We start from the raw sequence: 19908 nt of genomic DNA on the forward strand, positions 1-19908 counted from the left end.
AATTTGAGGAAAAAGTTACATTTGCAGTACTCAAACAGAAATGCAAGAAAAATCTTTTGAATTTAGTTAGTTTAAGGAGGAGTACGTTGGAGTTTAGTGAATTCAGAGCTGACTAAAGTTGACTTCACAGGCTTGAAATGTATCACTGTAAATTAGGGATGCACCGATACCGATACTGGTATCGGGTATTGGGGCCGATACTGTAAAATGTGTGTGTACTCATACTCGTAAAAGTTAACCGATACCATGAACCGATACTAACTTATTTCATTAATCAGAGGGTAGCTTGTCATTTTTGTTGTAGTTTTTTAGATTGGCCACTAGGGGGACATCCCGCGCTAAACAGGCACAGGGTTAGATGAGTCAGACTGGCAGCTCCAGATAAAAAAAGAGAAACTGGAGGCTGCTGTAGCTAGGCTAAACAAAATGTCAGCAGTGTGGACCGGAACAGCCAACTTTAACTCAGGTTTTGGAAAAGCGATGAAAAATGTCAAGAGAAAATCCACGGGCAGTTAAAATAACAGAGGCTCTGACTCATTTTATCGCTCTGGATGACCAGCCAATGCCAGTCGTGGAAAACATAGGATTCTTCTCAGCATACTCGAGCTGCGATATGAAATTCCCAGCCGCCCACACATCAGGGAGATAATGGTGCCAAAACTTTCTAAAGAGGTAAAGACAAGCAGTGTGTGCGCGATGTCAGTCCTTGGTTTAACGGCAAAGTGGACTGATGATCCACGGGCAGATGGGGAGTTCGTTCGTCAATGCCAAATACTTTCGTTATTTTGTTTGTTTGTTTACAATATGGACACTCTGCAACAATTTAAAAGTTTATTTTATTCTCAAACCTAATTTGTATTTATTTTATTCCAAACAGAAGTGTTTATTTATTATTCCGAAAGCTCGAGACAGTGCCAATAGTTCAGTGATATTTTGTTAAATTACAATGTGGAGACTCTGCAATAATTTAACAGAAGTGCTTATTTTTCACTTGAAATTTTTTTGTGGTCATTTTTATTAAGATATTATTTATTATCGGCAGAGAATAAAATAAAACCTGTCTTCCAATTCATTGCATTTGTGTGTGTGTGTGTGTGATAGAAGTATCGGTTTTTGTACTCTGTATCGGCAAGTACTCAGATCCAAGTATTGGTATCGTATCGGTTTGAAAAAATTGGTATCGTTGCATCCCTACTGTAAATGATTCGATTTGTATACTGTACATATATTTTTCATCTTATGAGTTTTCCTTTACAGTGTCTGTGTTCTACAAAAATACCTCCAGTAAAATCCAGCATCATGAGAACTGGTTTGGAGAATTATTTAATTCCTTTTTGAGATAAATAAATCTTTTCCTCGAGTAAAAAATTTATGCAGCAGTAACTTTATTTCAAATGTAGAAATATTTTTCAAATAAATAATAAGTCTGAAAATATTCAGACCTGGATGAAAAAATTACTATTTCATAAATCCATTAGTTTGGCTTTGAGGCATAGTGTATGGTAATGTGGACCACGACCATAAATATTAATTTACTCCACTCAGTCCGTTGATGTCATGTCCTCCTTAGGTTTCAGTTTTTCTTGGGTCTGATAGGGTCTGGCTTTCCCACATGTGACAGCTGGAGTGTTCCACATTTAGGCATGCCTGAAAAGACACACACGCGTGCGCGCGCACACACACACACACACATCAAAAAACACTCATAAAACCTTTTTTTAAAGTCAGCAACCTAGAAGATGGGCGAGTCGTGTATCAGAAATGGCAAAGAGGTTGTTCAAACCCTTTGCAGGAAACAGATGGTGGCATGTATTACTATTACTCTTGCAACTGACTTCGTCCAACACTCTGGAATCTCAGTACTCCTACTGTCATCTTCCTTTACTTGTTTATGGAACTGGCAGTACCAGCTGGAGATTCTGGAAATTCACTGGAGTGACAGGACTAGAAGGTCTTGTGAGTAAAGACCAATAAACAAGCCAACTAAAAGAGGAAAACAAAGACCCTCTTGATCTTTTGAGTTTGAGGTAAACCTGTTTGATGTCATCCTTCCCTGTGTATCCCCTTTTGTGTAGTAAGGTCTCTGTGTTAGCCCGCGTCTCTGAGTCTGTGTCCTTGCGTGTGTATGTGTTTCCTGTTTTACTTTGAAGGTCCGTGTCTGATCTCAGTGTGTTCAGTTTACTTTTCCCCTGTCTCATCATGTCTGATTACTCCCAGCTGTGCCCTCCTTTTGTGTCTCATTCCCTCGTTATCCTTCTGTGTATTTAAACCTCGTGTCTACCGCTGTTAGTTGCTGGTTTGTCTGTGTTATTCCTCGCCGTCATTCTGTGTATTTCCCTGTGACTCCCTGCATCTCTGTTTCTGTTAGTTTTTCCCAGTTTAGGTTTTCTTAGTTTCATGCTCACCCTTGCCATCTCTGTTTGTATCTACATTTGATTAATAAATCACTTACACCAGAGCTGCCTCATCTTGGGTCCTTAATAATTCACATACGGCTTGCCCCGGCAACTCGTGACAGTAAAACAAACTGATTTGTTTATATCTGTGAAGAATGAGATGTAAAATTGAACACTGAAAACTTAAAGTGGAGTTTGGATTTCCTGAGTTGGAAAGGTTCTTGTAAGTCAGGGGTTTGGGTTATTTGACATATTCTTTGAATATATTTTTGTGATTCTTGTTGAAGCTGGTGTTTATTGCTTTTATGCAGCATTTTTGTTTTATTCAGTGTTCAAGTGTTCACTGTATATTCATTTTGCTTACATCCTTTGTCCATAAGTTTAAGGGGCTGGAAGAAACACAGAGGCTAAAAAAATACAATCTTAAATGTCTGGAGAAAATCAACCAAAAATACCTACCATGACACAAGCCCTCCTTCTCTTTGTCTTTAATAGTTTTCCATTACTCTCCTTTTAGTTTATTTTCTAAGAGCCTTTCTCTTGTTTTCATATTTTGTTTTACTTCCAGTCTTTGTATTTTTCTCTTCTTTTTTTATTGATTGTAACATGTTGTAACAGTTGATACATACAACTAAGCATGCTGGTATGTTTTCCTCCTTTGTGGAGGAAAACCGAGACTGAGATTGTGTGCTAAATAAAATCGAATGTGATTAACAGTTTCGCACACATAAATAGTCATTCATTTTTGGATAACTTTTTTATGGGTAAAAAATTCTTAGCTTACTTTTTTTTTTCTCAAATGAAAGAGCATTTGCTTTTCAGGCTTAAAATGTTTTCCTTTTTATTACAGTGGTGGAGTCTATAGTCATTTCAGTCCATTTATTAGATGCCACCATGCGGGCTATAATGATAAAACATTTACTTTCTGAGCAAAGTCGTTGGAAATAGCTCAGACAAACTATCTTAATCTGTAGTTGTGGCTCATAAGAAATTATACTGTACTTGTATGGTATGCATTTTGTTCCTAATTGTTTCTTCTTTCCTTTCTCTGCACATTTTTAAATGTATTTAACCACTATGTGTTTCCCCTCACAGCATGTGTTACAGGCTTCTTCAAGGCTGCTCAGGGAGACCACAAATGTTTACAGTGTCCCATTAACAGCCGGACCACCAGCGAGGGAGCAACTAACTGTGTCTGTCGCAATGGCTACTATCGCACTGAATCTGACCCTCCACAGATGCCTTGTACCAGTATGTATACACACACCTGTCACAATTCCTAGATAGCACACTACAAGATACAAATAGGCTTAGACAAGGCTTTGACAAATTAAAGCTGCTCTATGTATACATTGAGTTGTGTGTAATTACATCTTCTCATTAATTTAGAAGTAATTAATTATTAAAAAAAGAGGAAGGGATGCCTGATTTTAGAAGCTGACATGTTGCCCTACTATCTTGAATATAGTGGTTGAGATGGAAATAGTCCATATGTATGTAGCTAGAGATCGGCCACATACGTTGTTTTTAATATAAAGATCACAAATAACTCTCTGAAACTATATATGACCATTTGATATTTGTGTGTGTGGGCAGCCATCTACTATGAACAGTTAGGGATGAGGGTACGAAGACAAAATGAAAAAAAAAATCAAATAATTTCTTATTTCAGATCTTTGGCCAAATATTGATATTCTTCAATCATGTTAATATATAGTGTGTACAGAAATGTTTTTATACACAAAGAGTAGTAGAGACATGCCAACTGGCTGTGACTATTATGGGGAAATGCAAAGCAGCTGGCCACTAAATGTGATCATAAATGTGTTCCTGCACCAGCCACAATAGCTAGGATTTTGCACTTGAATTGGGAGGAGTAAGAAAACTGAATTCAATTGACTACAATCTGCAATCTACTCACATCCAGTGGTGAGATTTTACACACTATACCTTTAAAATATGTCATTAGAATTAGGAATGTAATGTACAAGTAAAAAAAACAAACAAGTAAACTCTTACATAGAAATTAATTAATTACATATTTGTAATGGATAGTAAGTCAAGAAGTGCATAGGAGGATTCCCATTAGCTACAACCGTGCAGCAGCTATCTTCCAGTAAACATTACCACAGAAAATGTAGACCTCATGTGAGATAGCTCATGTCAGGCCTAGAGCAATTTTGCCTTTTGAGTCTCTTTGTGGGCTTTTTGTGGGCAAGCCACAGTGTTCTTTCCCACTGAAAACCTTAATTGGGAACCTAATTTTATTTTTGAACAACACTACTCCACACCAATTATGTAATGTACCATGGGACAGATGTGGGCCCCACACTGTGGAGCCTAGGCTGGCCCAGGTCCCAGTACCAGCATGAAATATGGCCCATATCACACTGGTGATATTTGGGCTGGGGGTTTGAAAGTTGTTATTGTGTTGGAGGATAGGAGAACTGTTTGAATGGTCCTCTGACATGTGTCAAAAAGCATGATAGTCTAGGGTCTCTTATCTGTCTGCAAATCATTTTTATTTTGTTTGTTTTTTCTTTTGTTTTGACCTTAAAAATACTGTAGCGAGATGCAGAGTATTCTTTTTTTTAATCCAAAGGTATAGACACCTTTTTGTAGGGTCCCAAGCCAAGGTTTGCAGTGGGCAGTATCTGGAATTTTTAATTTTTCCATTAGAATGATGTTATTATTATTGTGTCCAAAGTGGTGAAAAAAGTTGCTGTGGGTTGAATAGGGATCATTGTGAATACGTAATTGATCTTTATGGTGTTAGTACATCCTAAAATTAAAAGTGGTTTTGTCATCCATCGGTTTAAGTCATCTTTTATTGTTTTCAATAGAGGAGTGAAACAGTGGAACAGCTCTGACAGTTTGGGGGAGAATTGTATGTCTAGGTATGTGATCATGCCAGTAGTAGGTGGTAGGTGAGGGATCTGTCATGTATAAGAATGGGTGTCTCCATTTATTATTAAAGTGGTAGATTTATTCCAATTTATTGTATAATCAGAGATTTGGCAGTATGTATTAGTGATTTGGATTAGTTCTTTAATATAAACTTTTTTATATTTATGTGTTTATTGGTGTATTATTGGTGTGAATGCCTATGATGTTAACGTTCTGACGGATTGCTGCTGCTAATGGTTCAAAGAAAAGTGCAAATAATGAGGGTGAGAGTGGGCACCCTTGTCTTGTACCTCTGTGAAGTGTGAAATTTGTTGAGATTAAGTTGTTTGTTATAAGTGCTTTCTTCATAACAGCCATCCCTCAAGATTTTCTCCATTTAAAGCAATGCGTTATCAGGGATTGTAACATCTAGTCCTTTTACTGAATCGGAATTATGGCTACTTTGGTGGGATAGATGTATGAGGTCGAAAAGTGTATTATTTGAAGAATGTCTGCCTTTAATGAATCCTGAATAGGGTGTTTGTTTGTCTTGAGAAGTATTGAAATTAGTTCTGTATTCACATGGTATGGAATGAACTTGTTATTTTTTATTTCATCTACCATTTATTAATTATAATAATATAATAATTACAATAATTATAATAACAAATAGACTTATAAAATCGAACAAATATCAGGCCTATTTATCCATACTGGAGAAATAAATACTATACCGGTTATATTAAGGATGAAAACCAAAATTCCCCTATTTCCTCTGTGGGGGGTCTTTATCATATAAGCCTGGAAACTTGAGGGTACTGCACAGTATCTTTGCTGTTCCTAGGACTGCGCTCTTCTGGACAGAGATGTCCGATGTTGTTCGTGGGATCTGCTGGAGCCACTCGCCTAGCTTGGGGGTCACTGACCTGAGTTCTCCAATTACCACTGGGACCACTGTTACCTTCACCCTCCACCCTCTCAAGCTGTTCTCTGAGCCCTTGGTACTACTCCAGCTTCTTCCAGTTCCTTCTTCCTGATGTTGCTGTCATTCAGTATTGCTATATCTATCACTACGTCCATCTTCTGCTTGACTACCACTACTATGTCCGGTTGGTTAGCCACCACCATTTTGTCGTTCTGTATCTGGAAGTCCCACAGGATCTTAGCTCAGTCATTCTCCACCACCCTAGGGGGCGTCTCCCATTTTGACCTCGGGACTTCCAGGCCATACTTGGCACAGATGTTTCTGTATACTATGCTGGCCACTTGGTTATGGCGTTCCATGTATGCCCTGCCTGCTAGCATCTTGCACCCTGCTGTTACACAGCAAATTCAAAAGTGTTAAATGTTTTGGTGTTAGTAGTCTTCTTGCAAAAGTAGAGTTAATTTTACTCTAAGTAGAGTCACATTCATTTAATGTAACTCTGAGGTGTAAAATGATAGTAGTTAAAATTGAGTGTTTCTATGTCAAATCTGGAGGTGTTACAATGGAAACATTAACTCTTGACCTCTTAACTCTGAACTCCTACAGGGGCTATGACACCAATAGAGTAAATTCACAGACTCCGCCCCCAGCACCATAGGCTCCAATCGAAGCTGAAGTGAAGCCGTTTCAGAACATTTTGCTCTACATATTTGAGTTGTTTGCCATGCTTGGTAAGTCATTTTTTCAAAGATTGTTTCAATTATTATTATTAGCTTTTACTTCTGTGGCTCTTTGGAGTTGAGACAAAGCTGTGTGAAAGGCATTAGCCATGTTGCTTGCTGATAGCATAATATTCTGTCTTAGCTAGCTGAAAGGTATTGTTTGCGGGCAAATACTACAGCCTTGAAAAAAAGCTTGCATGTGAATTTTCAGTCACATTTTTGGTCAAATACACCTAAAACAATGTCTAGAATGTGAAATGTTGGTATAATGGTGCTAGTTGAAGCCTGAAAATGATCTCCCATAAAAAAAAAAACTAGCAAACAGTAGTAGCAGATGTCCTGACTGGGTTCTACATTAGCATTTAGATCCCTCCAGAGTTTTGTGCACACGGTTTAGGTAAAAATGAAAAAGGTTGAGGTTTTACATTTAGTTCAGTATTACCTGTTGCCTGTGTCCTTGTCTTTTGCGAAAATACTTTACACAAGTAATGGCTCAAAAAGGATTCTTTTTTTTTTTTACTGTGCTGCAATTGATTACAGGATTATTTGTGCCATTAATTAGTGTCAACTAATTTTTAATCATTCTCCACATAGGATATGCTTGTGAAGATGGAATATGGGGGAGAGCAGAAGTGTGTTGAAGTTCCACAAAGTGATGAATGAAGGACATGCATATTGTATTGAAGAAATAAGTGATGAGAATGCTGTTATTTGCATTTACCAGCTCACCTATGTCAGACCTTTTGATAAACAAAATTCTAATGAAAGTGAGAACATGTACACTGTTACATCTTTCAGAAAATGTTTTGAAATTGTGGTGCACAGTTCAGAATAAATGTTTTTCAAAAACCATTGCGTCTTTTTAGTAAATGTTTATTTCCAAAAGAAATTTCTAGAAGTTCAGAACAGTAAAATTCCCACTTTTTAGAATTAATTAGAAGATAACTCTTACGTAGTTAAACTAAAATACTCTTTGAGAGTTAATATATAAACTCTTTACACCTAGTTAGCATTAGTAAGTGTTAAATTATCAACTCCAGACAGATTTGGTGTTTAACACTAAATCAGAGTTAACGTACCAACTCTCCAAAAAGAGTTAAATTAACACTCTCTGGTGTGGACCCATATAGACACTTTAATAGTGTTGAAATCAAATCTGACAGTGTTAATTTGGACATGCTGGATTTGCTGTCTATCGCACCAAGCAAGACCCTAGGTGCAGGCTGTGTAAAGATGCCCCTGAGACAATCCAGCACATACACAGCAAATCCAGCACATACACAGCAAATCTGACAGTGTTAATTTGGACATGCTGGATTTGCTGTGTATGTGCTGGATTGTCTCAGGGGCATCTTTACACAGCCTGCACCTAGGGTCTTGCTTGGTGTGATAGACCCCAGCCTCAATGGATCTTGTGCTCAGAGCTTGTTCCTGTGCTGCCATGATTAGTGCCTCTATGCTGTCTTTCAGTCCAGCTTTGTCCAGCCACTGGTAGGATTTCTGGATGTCAGCCACTTCCTCTATCTGCTGGTGATACATACCATTCAGGGACCTGTCCTTCCATAATGGTTCCTCCTCTTTCTTGGGTTTCTGCTGCCTGAGGTATTCACTGAGCACGCATGGTCAGGAGCTTCCTGGTCTTGATGTCAGTGGCTTCTATCTCCTCCTTTGGCCAGCAGGTTACCTGATCAGAGGCAGGGCGTAGGTGTTGATAGCCTGGATTTTGTTCTTACCCTTCAGCTGACTCCTCAGGACTTGCCTGACCCTCTGCAGGTATTTGGTGGTTGCAGCTTTTCTAGCGACCCCTTCATGGTTCCCATTTAACTGTGGGATCCCCAGATACTTGCAGCTGTCCTCAGTGTCTACAATGTTGCCTTCTGGTAGTCGTTCCCCTCAGTTCTGACTACCTTCCCTCATTTTGTTATCATCCAACTACACCTCTTCAGACTATACGAAATTCCAATGTATTTGCTGTATATCCTGGTGGTGCAGGTCAGTGAATCAATGTCTCATGCACTCTTGGTAAACAGCTTGATGTCATCTATGTAGAGGATGTGCCTGATGATTGCTCCGTTCTGTAGTCATTATCCATATCCAGTCTTGTCAGTGATCTCACTGAGGAGGTTCAGGCCTATGCAAAACAGCAGTGGGAGCAGTGCATCTCCTTGGTAGATCCCGCACTTGATTGAGTTCCTGATGAAGGCTCTTAGGGTCCTGTTGATCTTGTATAGTTCTAGGCATTCCAGAATCCAGGTGTGGGGCATCGAGTCATAGGTCTTCTTGTAATCAATCCAAGCAGTGCACAGGTTGGTCAGCCTAGTCTTGCAGTCTCAGCTGACTGCTCAGTCTACCAGTAGCTGATGTTTTGCACCTCTGGTATTCTTGCCAAAGAGATGAGTTGGGCCTGGAGGTGCCAAATTCCACCATTTTGGCCTCCCTCACTTGTGATGATGCAGGGATGATGAGCTCCTAGACCGATTAGGCACTGCTTGGATTTGACCAAGGGCTACTGGCAGACTCCCTTGACTCCAGATTCCAAATAGAAAACGGCCTTCTCTACTCAGGATGGTTTGTACCAATTTGTCACACTTCCATGGTAAATGGCCTGTATTTGTATAGCGCTTTACTAGTCCCTAAGGACCCCAAAGCGCTTTACACATCCAGTCATCCACCCATTCACACACTGGTGATGGCAAGCTACATTGTAGCCACAGCCACCCCGGGGCGCACTGACAGAGGCGAGGCTGACAGAGGCAAGGCTGCCAGACACTGGCGCCACCGGGCCCTCTGACCACCACCAGTAGGCAAAGGCATATACTGCAGCTGTATATGCTGCTGCCTTATCATCCATAGTGACACCTAGAAAGAGCATATGCAAAGATACAGTGTACCGTCTCACATGTGAGAAAGGACTGCTCACACACTGGAGTCAGAGCCATCGACTTCGACAATGACCTGGCAGGTGCGGTCAGGCATCAACAGGATGGAAGTGGTGGCGAAATGTCCTTCAGAGAGATCAAATGATAACTGGACTTTTGGAGAAGGGAATTGGATTAAAGTTAGGGCACACCAGATAAGAATCCGCTACACTATTCTCTTCACTCACACTCTCTTGTATTAACTTTTGCTTAACTATGTAATTTCAGTTTGCTAATTTAGTATAACGTCACCATCACTCTCCGCCAATGCTTTAATTGGAATGTTTCTGTTTTTATTTCTTTTTTCCTCTCTCTCTCTTGTCGCGCACCTTGCTCTTTGGTTTATTTGCTTCTCTTTTCTATCACTATGTCGATCACCTGTTTCCCTATCCATTCACAAACGACACTGTCTATTTCTACATGCTCACTCTGCACGATCACGCACACACATGCGTTTAAAGGCAACACATTTACAACAGCCACACAGCGCACACAGATATAGGACACATGCACACATTTGCTCATATTAGTTATTATGCACACACATAGTCAGACCTATGGAGCTTCTTGCCGCGCATTTTCTTCTCTTTACTTACCAAAAAAAAAAAAAAAAAAAAAAAAAGATGTGTTTCCATTTTCCTCACCCGTCTAAGCGAGACACACAGCGTACATCATTAGCCACAAACACACAACTATGGGCATGCTAAGATTTGTCACATGGAATGTGCATGGAGCTGGCTCTAGGGAAAAAAGGTTAAAAATACTTAACCAACTTAAAAAATTACAGGCAGACGTTGTTTTATTACAAGAAACCCACATGCCTGTCACAGGTTTGAATAAACTTAAAACACCTGAGTTTCCTAATGTGTTCTCAGCCTGTTATAATTCTAGACAAAGAGGAGTAGCAATTCTAATACATAAAAATATTAATTTCACAGTACTCGATACAGTTATAGATCCAGAGGGCAGATTTCTAATCGTCAAACTATCTATACTTAACCAAAAGCTAGGTATTGTAAGTATATATGGTCCAAATGTTGATGACCCCTCATTCTTCCACGGTTTTTTTAGTACACTCTCCGAACACCTAGACTGCACAATTGTTCTGGGGGGAGACCTCAACCTGGGACTAAATGAAGAAATGGATAGGCTCAATACAGCAGGAACTCAGCGTAACTGGCAGTCCACAAATATAATCAAACAGTATATGAGCGACTTTGGTCTTTGCGATGCATGGCGCTCCCTTCACCCCAATAGTAAGGAATATACTTTCTTCTCACATGTCCATCACTCCTACTCTCGTCTGGATTATTTTCTGGTCAGCAGCTCACTGCTGAGTAACATTACAGACACTGAGATTCATCCTATAGCTGTCAGCGATCATGCTCCTGTATCTTTAACACTAATACAGATGAATAATACTACACCAAGAAAAAACTGGAGATTTAATACATCACTGCTCAAAGACGAAGAGTTTATCAAATACTTTAAAAAAGAATGGACTCTATATTTAGGCTTTAATGACATTCCTGGAACATCAGCATCTGTCCTCTGGGAAGCAGGGAAAGCCGTGATGAGAGGTAAAATAATCTCTTTCTCATCACATAAGAAGAAAGAAGAAAACAAAAAAATTCAGGAACTAGAGAAAAACATCAAATCCTTAGAAAAAGCCTATGTGTCACACCAAGATCAAGAAATATTAAACAAAATACGCAAGACAAAACTAGAATTAAATGAAATTATTAATAAAAAGACTAAATTCTTAGTACAAAGACTTCGCCTGCAAAATTATGAACACGGTAACAAATCCGGACAATTTCTTGCTAACCAGTTAAAAATCAATAAAGAAAAAACAACTATATGTGCTGTTAAAGATTTATCTGGGAATACAATATATGATCCTAAAAAAATAAATAACATTTTTAGGGATTTCTATGAAACTTTATATACACCACAAATAAACCCATCTAAAAACGAAATTGATCAATTTCTCGACAACATAACTTCCAAAATTATTAGACACCCAAGCAATGGCACTGGATTCGCCACTGACGCCAGGTGAACTCCAGGAAGCTCTGATAAGTATGCCCAATAATAAGGCTCCAGGTCCAGATGGTTTTCCAACAGATTTTTACAAAGAATTCTGGACAATTCTGGCACCAGTTTTTCACAGGATGTTGTAGGAAATCAAAGAAAATGGTAGACTACCACCAAATATGAACTCTGCAAATATCAGTCTCTTACAAAAACCAGGCAAAGACCCTGTATATCCCTCAAGCTATCGTCCAATATCCCTTATTAATGTAGACCTTAAAATAATCTGCAAAGCTCTCTCAAAGAGATTAGAGAAAATAACCCCCCTTTTAATTCATCCTGACCAAACTGGTTTTATAAAAGGTAGGCACTCATCAACAAATACACCTAGATTACTTAATTTAATAGACTACTCATGCAGTAAAAACACTGAAACCATAATATTTTCTTTAGATGCAGAAAAAGCATTTGACAGAGTTAACTGGAAATTTCTATTTGCAACTTTACATAAATTTGGTTTCGGACCCTGTTTCATAAACTGGTTAAAAATATTATATAACTCCCCAACAGCTTGTGTCAGAACAAATGACCAAACATCCTCCCGCTTCTCTCTTCTGAGGGGCACCAGACAGGGATGCCCACTCTCCCCTTCACTGTTTGCAATTTTTATTGAGCCATTAGCAGCAGCAATTAGACAGGCTACAACAATTAAGGGCATAAAATGTAAGAATATAGAACATAAAATCAGCCTTTATGCAGATGATGTGTTACTTTTTCTCCAAAACTCACAAACCAATATCTCTGGGGTAATTGCATTGATAAATTCCTTCTCAAGTGTCTCAGATTATTCAATTAACTGGTCGAAATCAACAGTTCTTCCGATTAATTGCTCCTTCCATAATTCTTCTCCTTCCCCACTGCAATGTGGAAATATAAAATATTTAGGTATTAATGTCTCTCCTAAACTTTCAGAATTAACTAAATTAAACCACATCCCACTTTTAAAGACAGTAGAAGGCGACCTGGCTAGATGGAAATCTTTACCCATATCACTCATGGGAAGGGTCGCCGCTATAAAAATGATGATCTTGCCAAAAATAAACTATTTATTTTCAATGATCCCAAATAAGCCATCACAAGATTGGTTCAGATCTCTAGACTCGTACATTTCTAAATTCCTTTGGAAAGATAAACCCCCACGTATCAGCTTAAAAACACTACAAAGGACCAAGGATAAAGGAGGATTAGATCTGCCTAACTTTAATCACTATTTTTTAGCCAACAGGCTTCAGTTCATCTCTAGATGGTTTAAACACACCTTCTTAGATGAACCTTGGATAGATGTAGAACAGGCACTATGTAATAACCTAGAAATTTCAGACCTATCATTTATCAGCTCAAACATCAAACGACATGAATGCTTTAAAAGCATCAATATTAGCTCTTCTCTGACAGCATGGTGGGAGTTTCTAAAAATGACAGAGTCTTCATTAATCCCATGCAAACGTACACCTATCTGGAACAACCCGGACATATTACAAAACAATAATATGATAAACTTTTCAGATTGGAGTTGCAAAGGAATTAAATACTTGGAACATATATTGGAAGGAACAGACTTTATTTCGTTTGACAGACTAGTTATACAATATGGGATCAACAAGAAACGATTTTTGGAATATCAACAAATTAAATCCATAGTAAAAAAGAAATTTAATCCCAGTGAAGCTGAATTACAAACACCACCAAGTGTGGTACAATTTCTTAGTCTAAAACCCCCCAAATTATTGTCTAAAATATACAGAACACTTTCTAAAATAGATGAATCAATATCCCTTCCTATTGCAAAATGGGAAGCAGATTTATCAATCAACTTAGACCCAAACCTTTGGTCTCAGATATGCTTAAAAACCTTTCAATGGATCAGAAATCCCAGTTTGCAATTAATACAATACAAAATATTACACAGAGTGCACTATACTGGTCATAGGATGTTCAAGATGGGCTATACGCCTTCCAACAACTGCTCACACTGCACAGCAAATACACCGGACAATTACATCCACGCTCTTTGGTTCTGTCCACCAGTTCAGAAATTTTGGCGTGAGATATGTGAAGACTTATCAAAGTGTCTGAAATGTAACATTCCAGCCTCCCCTTTAGTATGCTTGCTGGGCAACTTGGATGAGGTCACTGCAGAAATAAACACAGCCCACGTTGTTTTTACGGCCCTATGCATTGCCAAGAAAATGGTCCTCATTAACTGGAAAAATAAAAATAATCTTAATTCTAACCAATATAAAAACCATCTAATAGATCACATTAGTCTTGATACAACCTCTGCCATCACATTTGATCAATCCCTTTGGGCTCCTTTGATCGGCTTCATCACCTAGTGGGGGTGGGGGGTCATGGTTTGGTCCTGCCTTCGCTATTGTGGTTGATGTGGGGGTAGGAACGGCCTTAGGGCGTCTGGGGAGTCCCTAGGGACGTTTCCCTGGAGGGCCTAACCTGGGGGCTGTGGCCATGACCTGGTTAGAAGCTCTGGGGCTCTTGGATGGTGTTTTCCTTGTGGCTGCGTACAGCGGAGATGGGGGAGGGTCTGTGCTGGCGGACGTTGGTTACTGGCCTGGTAGCCTGGCTGCCCCTGGGAGGGTCCGGGACGGGCGTGGAGGCTTGGGGGTCTGGGGGTGCTCCGCCCCCCGGTCTGGGGTGCTGGCCGGGCCTTGGGGGCTTGGGTCCTGGCTGTTGTGTCGCCGGAGCAGTGGGCGGGTGGGTGCAGGGGGGCTCAGCCCCGGTGCAGGGGACCTCTGGTGCATCGGCCCAACTAGGGGGCTCTCTAACTGGTGGGGAGGTTGTTACATCTTTGCAGGTGGTCTCCTCACTACAGGAGCTCACTCTGCAGGTGGGGGGAGAGATATAGGAGAGGGGGAGAATGAACTCAACCTGGGTGTCTATTGTCTTGTGTAGTTTGGGAGATGATTGGATGATGGGGTGGGTGCAGTTTTCTCTGGGGTGGAGTCGGGTGGGCTGCTCCGGACTCTGTGGGGTTGGGGTGCAGGTATGTCACCAGGGTGCAGGGGAGGCACTCCCCCTCTGTCCCCTTCTGGCCGCCTGTGCCTCAATTTTATTCTGCAACCTAGACATCCACATTACTCACACTCTCACATAACACATACATATAGGGCCTTGGGGGTGGGCACGTTTTACAGCATCCAGAGGATGGTCGTTGTACTCCAACCCACCTCTGGCGCTGGTGCCCTACCCTCAATTTTAAATGCATTTAGACACTGAGGGTTTTCGGGAAGAGCCGTGCTGCTCTCTGAGAGGAAGCTAGCACCATGCTCTCCTGAGTTTTAAATGCACTTTAGAACAGCACACAACAACATTACATATGAGCGGGCGTAGGGAGGTTTGAGGTCTTCACTCACCCCGGTTCTGTTAGCCGTCAGGGCTGGGGGGCTGGGAGGAGGTGCTGGCCGTCAGACTGGGGTCTGGGATGCGGGGCCTCCCTGCTACTGCAGATAAGGAGGTGGTCCGCTTGCCTCCACCCCAGAGAGAAGGGTTACATCTCCTGGGTCTAGGTGCGGCTTGCCCCTCTGGGGGCGGGGGTACCTGGACCTGGGATATAGAGTATGTTTGGGGAGTGCGACTGTCTGTGCAGTGTCTATTTGTGTCTGTCTACACGTTGGGTGAGTGCCGAGTATTTGGTTGTGCATATGGGGGTGGGAATGCACGTTTGTGTCCGCGTGTGCCTGTTTGTCTGTGTCTATATGTCAGGTTGGGTCTTAGACTCAACCTCTCTGGGTACATCTCAGGCCCTCTAAAGTACGGAGGCCTATCTCCCCTCACCACACTCCCTGCCGGTGGCTGATGCCCTTAGACGTTGGTGTGTTGGTGGTCCTTGTCATCTGGGGCTGGGCGCTCATGCATGTACCGGCTCACTCCTGGTGGCCGATTGGCGGGGCCGGGCGCCTGTGGCCCGGCTGGGCTCCTTCCGGGGGGTGGGATGCCCTCAGGCCTCTGGCCTCTGGGCCTGAAGCTCGGTCCTCTCTGGCACAGCTGGCTGCCGGCGGAGCCCGCGGGCACGCCACTGCAACCCCCTCTGGCCTCTGCTCCGTAGCTGCGGGGTGACCTCTCGTTTGGGGCTCTACTCAGCTCTTCCCAGGAGGGTGGCACGGTTCCCCCCCCCCTTTGGTGGTCCTCGTACTCTGGGGCCTCTGGATATCTGGGGCCTGGATCTCCTCCATACCTGCTTCATACCCTGGTGGACGGGGCTATGGCTCCCCACACTCCCTAGCAGATTGTTACATGGAGAAACCTTTGGAATACAAGCATGCTGATCCCCACAGGTATGCACACAGGTGTACACACGGGTGTTCACAGACGCGGATTACACCTTTCTTGGCTGCTGCCTCAAAGCACATTGTGCGCTGTCTATCTTGCGTGCTGCACAATATCGTTTATTATTTAGTATCTACTGTTATCTACTGCTAGCTAGTTTATTGTGATGGTGCTGTTTTTATTATGTTGCTCTTTGTTGTTTGCTTTCTCTTCTGTTTTTTTTCTCCATACAGGTGATCCAGGCGTTTTGTTTGTTTGTTTGTTTGTTTTTTCCTTTCTTCCCCCCCTTCTCACCGTCTCTTCTCCCCTTTGGTTTTCTTTCTCTCCCTCTCTTTCTTTCATTCTTTCTCCCTGTCCTATCCCCCAGTCACGTCTGTCCCGTTTGTAGCAACCGAAAATAAAATAAATACATAATTATAATAAAGGTCAATCAAATGGACCAATATGGCAAGGCCATGATGATCCACTTGGTAAAATAAATCCGCTTGGCATCTTTCTTGGCCTTAAGACAACAATTCTGATGGCTAAAGATCCAAACGGGACACAAAAAAAAAAAAAAAAAAAAAAAAGTTAGGGCAATTTTACTGAAAGCACGAATGAAACGATGATAGAAGTGCTTGCAGTTTGATGGCACTGGCCAGTCTAGCACTGCCTGCACTTTAGTGGGGTCTTTTTCAACCATATATCAGAAGAAGGAACTGTGTCAACATGGAACTCACATTTTTCACTCTCACGGCATGTCTAATCACCGTCATTTTGGCAAAATAATGACTTGGAGAGAATAAGTATGGGTTATTACTGTGATTTTTCCATTGATCATAAGACTTGAAGAGTGGAATGCTTATGACAGAGGTGTTCTACTCCAGGCCTCAAGGGCTGGTGTCCTGCAGGTTTTAGATATCACCCTGGGTCAGCACACCTGAATCAAATGTTCATTACCAGGCCTCTGGAGAATTTCAGGACATGTCGAGGAGTTTAATTTAGTCATTTAAATCAGCTGTGTTGGATGAAGGCCACATCTAAAACCTGCAGGAGACTGGCCCTTGAGGCCTGGAGTTGGACACCCCTGGCTTATGAGTTTCACCCACCAGTACCCCTACCATTACTGGTGAGTCCGGCCCTTTTGGCCACACTCTGGTCCTCTAGTGTGATTTCCAATACCTTTATGAGCTGTCCTTATGTAATGACTGATGTGTCTACTCAGCTCTGTTGCTATGATGCCTGAGATGAGCTTCTATGTTGTGGAGAAACAGGTATTTGGGCAGTAGTTCAATGATATCGTATCCTTGTAGGGCTCTTTTTATGATCAGGATTGTTCTGCCCTGTGTTAGCCGGTTTGGATTAGTACCTAGAAGGAGCCCTTTTATTTGTGCTATTTGTGAATTTCAGTTGTGGGTGGGTCTGCCCGTGTGCTATTTTTTCCTTGTAGCAGAGAGTACACCCTGGATGCATCTTAGCAGAACAGGTCATTCTCTTCTCTGATTTATCTCTTCAGCCTAGTTTCCAGAGCTGTGAGCCTTTGTTTGGCAGTTTCTAAATCCTCGGTTTTGAAAACCCAATTGTACCTTATTTTCATCCAGGACCTCTCTCTCATGAAACCCTTTTGCATCGATTGATATCCTTCTGGGCTTCTCTGATTTTGGCTTCCAGCTGCCCTCTCTGTGGAGAAGCTTTCTCTACCTGGATCTTGATCTTATACCCAAGTGCTTCTAGGATTTCTGTGTCAGTCGTTTCAGTGATACTGGTAGTATGAAAGGTGCAAAGAGCAGGTTTTTTTTCTACAATCATCTGATCTGATGGAGCATTGTCAATGTTCCATCACTTCATCAGTTCAATGTTCTCTCATCCCAAACGGTCATGGCAGATGGCTGCCCCTCCCTGAGCCTGGTTCTGCCGGAGGTTTCTGCCTATTAAAAGGGAGTTTTTTCTTCTCACTGTTGCCCAAGTGCTTGCTCAAAGGGGTTCATATGATTGTTGGGTTTTTCTCTGTATGTATTATTGTAGGGTCTACCTTTGATTTGATTTGATTTGATATACCTTTATTAGTCCCACAAGGGGAAATTTCATAAGGCTGCCGACCTATTGCACGCAATGGCGGCGCCATCTTACCCTCCGACCATACATACATTACACAAAACATCACATGGGGAAGACAGGTCAGAGAGGTATAACAATGGAAAAATGCACCACATGAGGAAAGATAAGGAGAAAAAAATAACTCCCCCCAGACTGAGCTCCAACAGGGAGATCAGTTTGAGAACAGAAAAAAACACCTCTGCACATAGCACATGAAAAAACTCTTAATACACCAAAGAAACACATGACAAGCAACAGGGGTGGGTAAAGGGTGAGAGACAGCCGATTTAGACATTACATCCGGGCCTGCAGCCTGTGCGCTGGTCTCCTTGATCCACCGTCAGCATCGGAAGGGAATAAGCGTCGAAGGCGTTTGGAAAGGGAGGGGGTATGAGTGTGTGCATATCAGTGTATATGTATGTGTGTGTGCGTGTCCAGAGTTCAGCTGAGACAGTGTCCTTCGCCCTGCTAGGCTAAGTAAACAGTCTTCCAGCCAACCCAGGTGGCCTTCCATGGAATGGGAAGGAACAGACTAAACACAGTCGTTATCAGGGTGTTTTTGTTCGGCTCCAGCCTTGCGACCGCAGCTGGCGCCGAGAGGGTATCCGCATGAAGTGATGGTGCTTTTTACTTTAGTGCGAACAGCTCATATGAATTTCAAAGCAGTTCTATACCTTACAATATAAAGCGCCTTGAGGCAACTGGTGTTGTGATTTGGTGCTGTATAAATAAAATAAAATTGAATTGAATTGGGGGAATTGTGCTTTTGATTGCCTAACCTGAAGAGGAAGCTCACAGTTGTCCAGCAGAGAAATATAGACTTGGAGCCTGAATTTCATCTTTCCCCATTTGAACTTCATACCCCTTGAACTTCTATACATTTTGTCGCCTTAGAACCATAAACTTAAATGTTTTTTATTGAGATTCTCTGTGACAACACAAAGTAGTACATAATTGTGAAGTGGTATTAAAACGATACGTGGTTTTCAAAATTTTAAACAAATTGAAAAGTATGGCATGCATTTGTATTCAGCCCCCTGTACTCTGATGCCCCTAAATAAAATCCAGTGCAATCAGTTGGCTTCAGAAATCACCTAATTTGATAATCGAGTTCACCTGTGTGTAATTTTGTGTCATTACAAGTTATGACACAATTATATTATAATTATATAACCTATAAATACACCCCACCCCCAAAAAACCCTCCGGAAAAAGATGCAGTACTGACGCCACCATCCAATAGACCAGGGCAAACACAAACAGAATTTGGGCAAGATAGGAAGGGTAGACCCTCCCCCCACTCAGTGATACTGCAATCAATTTTGTAACAACCTGCAGGAGCATAACTGATTGAATGTTCTGCCAGAGTCTACATTGATCCCCTTGAACTGAAGATTCAAAAATGAAGATTTTTAATTGTATTTAGTTTTTATTTATTTTGCAATCACAAGACATGTAATAAGTTTAAAAAATATATTTTGTTTCCATTATCATCATGTAGATAATTGGGTTGTTGTTTTTTTTCCAGATAATGCAAATACACTAAGTGGGAATCTGGTTATCGGAACAAACAGATGTTCTATTGCTTGATGTTCTTACATGTAGTC

The 19908-nt window shown here is 41.4% G+C and overlaps 1 protein-coding gene across 3 annotated transcripts in view; it reads left to right on the top strand.

Moving 5' to 3' along the window:
* LOC146364379 (ephrin type-B receptor 2-like) overlaps positions 1 to 19908 on the top strand; it is a 63073-nt gene that overhangs the window by 27320 nt on the left and 15845 nt on the right. For all 3 annotated transcript variants that reach the window (XM_084916360.1, XM_084916358.1, XM_084916359.1), the window contains one exon: positions 3492 to 3647. In XM_084916360.1, the coding sequence (XP_084772486.1) occupies positions 3492 to 3647 (156 nt within the window). The remainder of the gene's footprint in view (positions 1 to 3491; positions 3648 to 19908) is intronic.

The sequence above is a fragment of the Perissodus microlepis genome, chromosome 20, assembly GCF_051167445.1.
Source record: "Perissodus microlepis isolate ML-2025 ecotype Zambia chromosome 20, ASM5116744v1, whole genome shotgun sequence".
Lineage (NCBI taxonomy): Eukaryota > Metazoa > Chordata > Actinopteri > Cichliformes > Cichlidae > Perissodus > Perissodus microlepis.